This window comes from Meriones unguiculatus, chromosome 17, assembly GCF_030254825.1.
Source record: "Meriones unguiculatus strain TT.TT164.6M chromosome 17, Bangor_MerUng_6.1, whole genome shotgun sequence".
In the NCBI taxonomy this organism is placed as follows: Eukaryota; Metazoa; Chordata; class Mammalia; order Rodentia; family Muridae; genus Meriones; species Meriones unguiculatus.
In genome coordinates this window covers 91,093,656-91,103,777 of record NC_083364.1, presented here as the reverse complement: position 1 = coordinate 91,103,777, position 10,122 = coordinate 91,093,656, and the positions used below count along the sequence as shown (strand labels likewise).

Genomic DNA, 10,122 nt, shown 5'->3' with positions numbered 1-10,122 from the left:
GTGGGTAAGGCAAAGAAACATTTAAATAGCATTCTAAAATGTGATGAGAAAGGAGGCTAAGACTATGGTCAGCATATTTGCTAGCCTCCATAGGTTATTCTGGATACTCGCTGGAGATGTTTCTGAAGAATATGATGCTTGGGCTGTGTTGGGAAGATAGAGGTAGATTAAGATTCTTGTGAGAAGTATCTACCATACAAAAGAAGATTCTACATGAAGGCATGTGTTTCTGAAGTCACAGTAGACTGGTGTCTTGTGCTGTTCAACATTGCTTTCATTTGAGCTGAAGAAATTTATAATGTGGATTACAAGTAAAAACGACAAACATTTGACTTGGTATGGAATGAAATTGCCTGTGAATTTAAAGAGTTTGATTATTTAAGATCCAGAGGGACTCTGCTTATTAACATAAAAGTGATAATCTACAAATAAATTATAAACAGCCAATTTATGTATAAGAGCAGCTGAGATTTCATTTAGATGGTCCTTTTGACAGACTGTATGCACATGAACAAGATAGGAAAAACACTAAAAAGTTATGGGGGATTTCAAGCAGGTGTTTGATTGACTAAGATGGAACAGAGTTTGTTTTTTTGAGAAAAGATGAACCTACCACTCCTAGAAATGGAAGATAAGGCTGCTGCAAATGAATCTGAGTCAGTAAGTAGCTATGTAGATGGTAGTGGTGTCCATAGACAAAGTTTTAAACTCACATTGTAATCATAGTTCCTTAAAAGAATAGCGGGATACAGCGGGGACACAGAGTTAACAAAATGTAACTAAAAAGAAAAATAAAATTAAAAAAAAGAATAATCTGTAATGTGGAAAAGAGATTTATATAGAGGAGACTATGTTGACAGTGGCTGGTAGGAGATAAGAAAACGTAGGGACAATCAGAATGCATTATATATACATGTAAAATAAATAAATACATAAATAGTATTCAATGAAATCCCATTTATAAAGGTATAACTTGATTGAGAAGAAAAGGGTACACTTTCAGATGTGTAAGAACTAACGGATGAGTAAGAATTGGGGAAAGACTGATAAAGAATGATCAGGGAGAGGTAGCCATATATTTGTTACAGAAATTAAGAGAATGAAAGCCAACAAAGAATTGATAGGATAATGTCAAAAAATCAAATGAGTTGAGAAATGGTGTTTCTTTTAAATTTGGCTCTTGGCAATTACCAAGAACTTTGTAGTGAAGCCCTAAGTACTTGCAGGCAAAGCCTTGAGCTAAAGGAATGATGGTTAGCTACAACAATAGAGTGCAAAATTAGAAAGAAAAGCACTCCAAGGTTGCATAATTACAAGGTTACTGGAAGCTATCAACAAGATTAGAAGATTTCAATTAGAACACTAGCATGGCCTTTGAAGAGGCTAAAATCATTTTTCATCTTGGAAGCATTTCCTTTACTGGAATGCAAACTCATTAAAAAAATAATGGTTACTAAGAATTCCTTAATAGAAGTTTGTACCTTTTGTTTAGTAACAAAGAAACTATTTAAATGAATTTATAGACTTGAAATTATTCTGTTGCATGGAGATGGGATTACCTGTCCTGTTTACAACACTCAACACAGGGTATAAAAGCATACAGGAAAGCTAGGCACATACTCACACTCAAATTCATCTCCAGTGTAAAACAGTTCACCTCTCCTGACACCATGAGCTACTACAGCGGCTACTACGGAGGCCTGGGCTACGGCTATGGTGGCTTCAGAGGCCTGGGCTGCGGCTATGGCTGTGGCTGTAACAGCTTCCGCAGACTGGGCTATGGCTGTGGTTATGGAGGCTACGGATATGGCTCTGGCTATGGATGTGGTTCAGGCTACGGATATGGCTCTGGCTATGGATGTGGTTATGGAGGCTACGGATATGGCTCTGGCTATGGATATGGTTCTGGCTACGGATATGGTTCTAGCTACGGATATGGCTGCTGTCGTCCTTCATGCTGTGGAGGGTATGGGTTTTCCAGCTTCTACTGAGTGAATTGCTGATCTATCTTCATTATTTTGTCCATCTTTAGAAAAGAAAATGCTCTCTTCCTTATAGAGGAGAAATTTATGGTTTATTGACTCACTGTTCTGGAAAGAACTGGTCTTCAATTTCTCTGGAAAAATCTGGAATCTACCCTTTGAATTTCTGGCTTCATCTATTTTATTTGATCATTAGCATTGTTGTGGACACATATGATCTGTATTTTAAAACCATCTTTAATAAAAATGTTTAATTGATCTAACAAACATGGATTTATCTTTTCATTTCAGTACATCATAAACTGCAATATGGGCTTATAGTCAGTATGTCAGTCCTTTCTATCAGAGTTAATATTTTGATTCAATATTATTTTATCTAAAAACAAATTTAATTCAAATTATACCTATTGTATGACTTTGTTCTTTGAGAGCCATTCTAAACACTGAAGATAGGAAGGTATATGATGGGTTAAAACATGGCTACATTTACGTCTCTTTTCTTTGGTTTTCAGTAGTTGTGTTTTACTTGTTTATTGAAAATAAATTTTTATACAATATATTTGGACTATGGTTTCCCCTCCCCAAATTCCTCCTAGATCATCTCCACCTTTCTACCTTTCCAAATCCAAACTCTTACTTTCTCCCCTCATTAAAACAAATAGACATTTAAAAATAATGATAATATGAATAATAATGGTAATAATAAAATCATAGAAATCCAAACCAGAATAGGAATAAAACAAACAAAAGGGAAGGAGAAAGAAAAAGCACAGGACAGTAGTTTTATAATCTGATTCTGTGTGCTGTTAGGATTAAGATGTAGTTTTGTAGAATAACTTATTCTGAAAAATGTTGATGAAATGTAATATTAATATTAAGTTTAAAGTACAAATGGTACTATAAAATTCTCATGGAAATTACATTGTAGTTTTAATTTTGTTATGTACTTTACATATAATCAGTTTGGTGCTGAAATACTGAACAAGTTAGATTGGGCTTTTAAGAAGTGAGTTCACTTAATTCACTCCAGTTTTTTTTACAGTGTGTGGGTCTTGTGTCCAAATAGTGATGATTGTCTAATATAAACCCCAGATATTTTGGAAATAAAAATACATGGGCTGCATTTTTCTAGTTTAGTTTTCTGGGATGCAGGATTAGTTAATATTTTTGTTAGGTATATACTAGGTCTACAAATTTTATATTATTCAAAATCTATTAGGGAAAAAAATCTGTGTTTTAACTGAATGTCTGAAATGTTTGGATTACAACCTCTCCTTCTTCTTTGGATGATGTCTCTAACCTAGGATGTACCAGTACTTAAGAACGTGCTTAAACTCCTGATCCTTTTGCTACCACTTCCTGAGTGCTGGGATAAGGGAGACTCTACCCTCCAGTGCTGGAGAGCAAACCCAGAGGTTCATGTTAGGCAATGCATCCATCTACCAACTGGACCACACTCCCACCAGGATCATAACTATTCTTTTTTTAATGTTAATTTATTTATTTGTGGCGTTTACATCCCTATTGCCCACTCCCTTCCCTCCTCTAGGTCTCACTCTTCCCCATTCCTCAGAAAATGGGAGCCTCCCCCACCACCCACACCAGGCTCATGGAGCCTCATCAGAACTGAGTATGTTGCTTGTAGTCGGGCAAGTCAGCCCACCGGGAGGAAATGACAAAAAGCAGGCGAGAGAGCCCACGTCAGAGGTAGCCCCAGTAAAGCCCTTCCTAATGGACATGAATACCAAGCTTCCCACGTGCTACATCTGTGTAGGAGGACTGTGGCTAGTCCACGCATGCTCCTTCTTTGGGTGCTTCAATTGCCACAAGAAAATAAGTAACAAGGAGGACCAAAGGAAGGATGCTTAAATCTCACCCCAAAGCAAAAATAGAATAGATAGCAAAAGTGATTGAAGAGAGGGAACAAGGTAGGAGAGGGAACACAGAGAGAAATGAGGGTCATGTTCAAACTTGGGGAGAGCAGGGATAGGGTGGGGGAGACAGAGTGCCTGCAGAGGGAACTGAAACAGTGGACAGGGGTACCTATGTGACAAGCTGGAGACCTAAGACAGGGGAGGCTTCTGGGGTGACTCTAGCTGAGACTCCTAGCAGCAGGGGCCATGGAGACTGAAGAGGACACCCTCTAACCAGACAGTATTCCTAGTGGAGGGAGAGGAACACCAACCCAACCACAAAAACTTCTACCCAAAATTTACCAGCCTAAAAGATTTTCAGAGATAAAGATAGAACACAAACTGAGGAAATGTCCAACCAATGCCTGGCCCAACCTGAGACCCACCCAACAGGAGAGAAATGAGCCCTGACACTGTTAATGACACTTTGCTATGCTCCCAAACAAGAACCAAGCCTAGCTGTCTCCACCCAGCAGCTGATCCAAGCAGATGCTTAGACTCACAGCCAAATGCTAGAGGAAGTGTAAGAGAGTCTTGTAGAAAAATGAGAAAGAGAGAAGGACCTGGAGGTGGCAGGAGCTCCACAAGAAAACCAGCAGAGCCTATAACAGTAACGATAGTCTATTCTTTTTTAAAAATCAATCAATCAATCAATTCACTTTGTATTCCTGCTGGAGTCCCCTCCCTCGTATCATCCCAGTTCCATCTCTCTCCCTCTTCGCCCCCTAGGCCCTTTCCCTAGTCTACTGATAGGGGAGGACCTCCTCCCCTTCTATCTGACCTTAGCCTATCAGGTCTCCTAAATGCTGGATGTATCATCTTCCTCTGTGACGTGCAAGACTGCACATCCCCAGAGAGAAGTGATCAAAGAGCCAGCCACTTAGTTTATGCCAGAGACAGCTTCTGCTCCCCTTACTAGGGAAGTCTAGGTCCTTTCCATGCAAGGACCTTGGTTGGATTATCTATCAGTCTCTGCATGCCCCCCTGGATCCAGGTTTTTTGCTCTGTTGTTCTCCTTGTGGTTTTCCTGTCCCCTCCAGATCTTTCTATCCCCCTTTTCTTCCATAAGGTTTCCTGCACTCTGCCAAAAGTTCGCTAACAATAGTCTATTCTTAATATCCTTTTTTCTCCTCTCATCTTCGAAGGGAGCAACATTTGTGTCCTATGTCTTAGGTAACTTCCACTCTTTAGAGAACACCACCTGAAAAAGTACAAAGGCTTTGAAGAACTAGAAGATTTGCAAGAGAATTATATCAAATAACAAAACAACGGACTGAACAGCACATCCATGTGACGTTCAGTTAATATTTACTTAATGATGTTAAGTACATTCCTCCCCCATTGCTGTATACTTTATGGTTTGTTTCTTGTTTCACTTTCATAAATATTTGGTAATTTTTGAAAATATCTGCCCAATATATTTTTATGTATTTTTTTCTAATTTTTCACAGTATCATTCTTTTACACATACAATGTGTTATGATTACGTACAAACACAAGCACCCTGACATTTCCCTCCAACTCCCGCCGTCACCTTTGCTCTTCTAAATTAGTATCATTTTCCTCTCATGCCTTGCCTTCTCCCTTCTCCTTCCTCCCATTTCTTCCTAAGCTACATTCACGGAGTCACACCTACTGCGTGTTTATGGTTGTCATGTCCATGTCTGTGCTGTATTGAGGAAGCACATTCAGTGCATTCTTCCCCATTCTTCAGTTCCCTCCAGTCTTTCCACCCCTTCTTCTACAACGTTTTCCCTGCATTGGACTAATAATATACCATAAATGTCTCATTAGGGATTATTTTTATTTTAAATTGAAAGATACATTTTCATATGTTTATGAACAATGTGATTTTTATATGTTGCATGACTGAATAAGGCTTATTAATAAGTCTATCATTTATTATACTTATGTAGTACTCTTTAATATTTTCATGTAAGATTTACATTTTTGTTGTTAATTTTGATGTTGGAGCTAGACTCCTTTTTATACATATTATACTATAAATTTGTATTATACATACATGATATACAAAACTACATTTAGGAATACATATTTATATATGCATATGCATGTAACAACAGTTAAAAGAGAGGCCAAAGATTTGATATAGAGCAAGTGGAAGAATATATGAGTACTGAGAAGGACGAAACGGAAAGGAGAAATCATATGATTACATTACAATCTCACAAAATAAAAGAAACAATTAAAACTATTTTAGGGCTGGGCATGCAGCTATGTCTGTAATGTGCTTGGCCAGAATGCATGAAACCTTGGGTTTTGCTCCCCAGCAACACATGAACTGCACGTGCTATTGTGAGCCTGTAATTCCAGCATTCAGGAGGTGTATGTAGCTAAGTGTGGTCTCCAAGTCACAGAACTTCTCCTGGCCATATGGGGGCCATCGCTTCTGCTCTGGGGCTCTATTTATTTATTTATTTATTTGTTTGTTTGTTTGTTTGTTTGTTTATTTAAATTTATTTTACTTATGCCTTCCTTCTTGAAAACCTGGACTGCAGAAAAATTGCCAATCATTTACTTTTAAATAAATTAACTTTACACAATGGAAAATCAATTTCTCATTCATCAACCAAATTTTATTATTATTAGTGCTGATTATGTCTTTTTAAATTCAAAAGTAAAGAGATCACATTGAGTGAAATACACTCTTTAAGCCTTTAAGATTCTGGTGAACATATGCTAATAAGAAAAATTGCTGGTGCGTCAAAATGTTGTGGCATTAAATTACATATCTTATTGTGAAAAAAAATTCAGTTCTAAAATAAGTGGTCTATGATTGTCTGCTAGTTTGAAAAATGCATTAAATGCAAAATTTATTAGTACCCATGATAGTGATGGCTTTTAGATTAATGGAAAAAAAAATGGGTTGTTTCTGTGGCAGATTGCAAAGACCTTCAATTTCAGGCTACTCACATACCGTTTCAATCCACAGAGTGCCTGGCACAGAAAAGACACTTACTTTATGTTTGCTAAGAAAACATTTACTAATTTTTTGTTGTTGTTGTTAATTTTGTATCCAGCCACTTTGTGGGACTGGAAGAGTTGAGGGAGGGGCTTCAATCTGGATATATAATGAATAAATTGTGAAGAAAAAATATTTGAAGTAATTAAGACATAGGCCCAGGACCTGAACCTTTTCAAAGTTTTAGAAACTCAGAAGAAAATGATATTTCAGGGAGCATAGGTGTGCTGACCATAATTCCAGCAACACTAGCAATCTCCCTTGAACACTGTCTGGTTTTGTGACAGTGAGAAGCAATGTATCATTCCTTGGTGGTTTTAAATCATAGCTTTAAGTATGAACTTATCAAGAGGGACTATAAAGGGCCCCTGGTTTTGTTTACTTTGCATTATTGTAGTTCAAGATTTCCACTGAAATAAGTATGTACTGTTGGCTTAAGAGAGATTATATTTATGATAGTAATATCACATTTTGTTTATTGTAGATATTTTCCTTCCTAAAAGCAACACTACACTACTAATATTTTGTTGATTGGCTAATCAGCACCTTTTAAAGATGCCTCCATAATGTTATTTATTTAAAAAAAACTTTTATTAATTATTACTAAAAAAAAAAAGATACATGATCTTTGTGATCAAAATGTTATGGATTAGAACATAGTGCATCTTCAATAACAGTATTCAACTATTAACTGAACAATGGGCAGATTATTTTCAAAGTTACTTCCAGATCCTCTATGGAGATCAAGAGTGCTTTTAAGCATCATGTTTAAGAGCCTGAAAGTTAACTTATAATATATTGCCCCAGACAACTTGAATCAAAAGTGAAGTGGTGATTCATACAGAGCCTCACTAGTTTATATAATCCTAAGAAAATATATTAGCCCAAGTGTAGGCCTTTATGATGCTATTTCTGGATGCTGTCTTTAATTCTATAGATGCAAAATAGGTTTGGAAAATGAAGAACATTGAGTTTGCCATATCTATTTAAAAGATTTTTGTAAGACTAAAGAAGAAAATGCATGTCAGAGTTTCTCCAAATTATTAATTTTTAACTTTATTATTATTTATTAAAATTTATTCACTTTGTATCCCAGCTGCAGCCCCCTCCCTCATCTCCTCCTGGCTCCACATTCCCTTCCTCTTCCCTTCTATTTCCTTCCCCTAGTCCACTGATAGCGGAGGTTCTTCTCCTCTACTATCTGACCTTAGCCTATCAGGTCTCATCAGGACTGTTTGGATCCCTTTTCTCTGTGACCTAATACCCTGCCAGGAGGATGTGATCAAAGAGAAGGCAACAGAGTTCATACCAGAGACAACCCCTGCTCCCTTTACTAGGGAACCCCTATGAAGACTGAGCTGCCTTGGGCTACATGTGACCAGGGGGTCCAGGTCTAGGTCCTCTCCGTGCATTGATCCATCAGTCTCTATTAGCCATATAATATAGAATAAACATACTAAAATCTATATTCCTAAATAAGCTAAACATCAAGGAGGGCCCAGGGAAGATGCTTAATTCTCATTCAGAAGGAAAAATAGAATAGACATCAGAAACGGGAGAAGACAGGGAACAGGACAACAGCCTACCACAGAGGGACTCTGAAAGTCTCTACACATTAGGGTATTGAAGTAGATGCTGAGACTCAGTCAAATTTGGGCAGAGTGTAGTGAATCTTATGGAAGAAGGGGGAGATAGAAATACCTGGAGGGGACAGGAGCTCCGCAAGGAGACCATCAGAGCCAAATTATTGATTATATTATGAAGAACTTATTATTCTGATTCATGTTTTTCACTTTCTAGGAAAAAAATTCAGCAGAGCGACAATATCATTTAGTGTGCCTTAGCACACATCAAACTATCATGAGAGAGCTGTGTTCCCTCTCATATATGGATCTAAAGCTGGACAGGAACTCAATGCAAGCTGTTTCTAGGTATGTCACATGCACATAACAGGATAATTATGACTCCCCATATAATTTTGTAAAAGGCACAATTACGAAACCCATAATAGTGATCATCTATATGTTTAAAGCTATTTTCTTTAAATTGTGATTAATATATAGTATAAGAGTTTAAAATTTTACATTTACAAATAGTATAACAATATAACATTTTCGTGTCATGAATTTCTGTTATTCTAAGTACACCTTTCTGCAAGTGAAATGACAAAGAAATGACACTGATATAGACTAGACTGTTTTTAACCTGATATTTCAAGGGTCTTTTGTTCATGTCATCTACAGAGCTTGTGGTTTTAATTGATATGCTCTCACAAATGCACATGAACAAATAGCCTTATCATCAAAACCAGAGACATTTCCCCACAGTGACTTGTAACTGAGTTCAAAGAGCTGTGATTTTTACTGTTTATACAAATTGACTGTTCAAACCAAAGCTTTCCCCAACAGTTCAGTAATATAGATGTTCTGCATGCTTTTAAGTATTTTGTGTTTTCATTTACATTTTCTATTTACCTCCTGGACAATTCTATTTCCTCAAGACATAATCCAAGCTTTCTCCAAGTACTTACTCACTGAAGAACAAAATATGTAAGATCACTAGTATATGCTGCTTATCTTCAAAAAGATTTCTCCACTTGTCCTTCTTTCACAATAGGAAGGAATCAAGTGAAGACATAGTCCTTAAGAAAGAAAGACACTGTTACTCTATCTCACTGGAATGCCATGTCATAAGATTTACAAATAAAAACAGAGGAATAGCTTATTATTGTCCTTCATTTCAGTTACATCATGTCACCATCCTTCAACAGAACTCAAGGGATCAGAAAACTAAGTGAAATACTCTTTTGAGAGGCTAAATTTTCCGGCACAATAGCGAGAGCTTTGTCTCTGTATGCTGGACCAACTCAATTTGTTTCAACGAATTTCTTATTGGAGATACTTGGTTGACTGATGAACCGTTGAGAAACCATGTGTCCTATCTTTTAATTAATCGTGAACGGTATCTAGCTTCCCATGTTATTTCTGATTGTCACTACTTCCATATGTTTTTTCACTCTAAAATATAGTTACTGTTTATATAGATGTATCATTTTTTGTGTTAAGCTCTTAAGTGTCCAAATACTTTGAAAAGTAAAACTTTGTAACTTTATACTTGAAAGTAATTGTCTTATTGTTTATTTGAGAAAGTTAAGATGACAAACAGAAAAAAAACTTTGCAAAAATTACCATAATTAAGGGAAGTTGACTCTGCCAAATGAATGCTCATATCATTTGGATATCCT

The 10,122-nt window shown here is 36.7% G+C and overlaps 1 protein-coding gene across 3 annotated transcripts; it reads left to right on the top strand.

Annotated features, from left to right (window-relative positions):
- Positions 1-1,670: 1,670 nt before the first annotated feature.
- LOC110543392 (keratin-associated protein 19-8-like) lies at positions 1,671-1,991 on the top strand. Of its 3 annotated transcripts, none has more exons than XM_021629742.1 (2): positions 1,671-1,755; positions 1,873-1,991. In XM_021629742.1, the coding sequence occupies exons 1-2, from the start codon at positions 1,671-1,673 to the stop codon at positions 1,989-1,991; spliced, it is 204 nt and encodes a 67-aa protein (XP_021485417.1). The 3 variants fall into 3 exon arrangements, with proteins under 3 accessions (XP_021485417.1, XP_060226121.1, XP_021485416.1); XM_060370138.1 differs by having other exon boundaries at positions 1,671-1,797; positions 1,927-1,991; XM_021629741.1 differs by having other exon boundaries at positions 1,671-1,991.
- Positions 1,992-10,122: the final 8,131 nt, after the last annotated feature.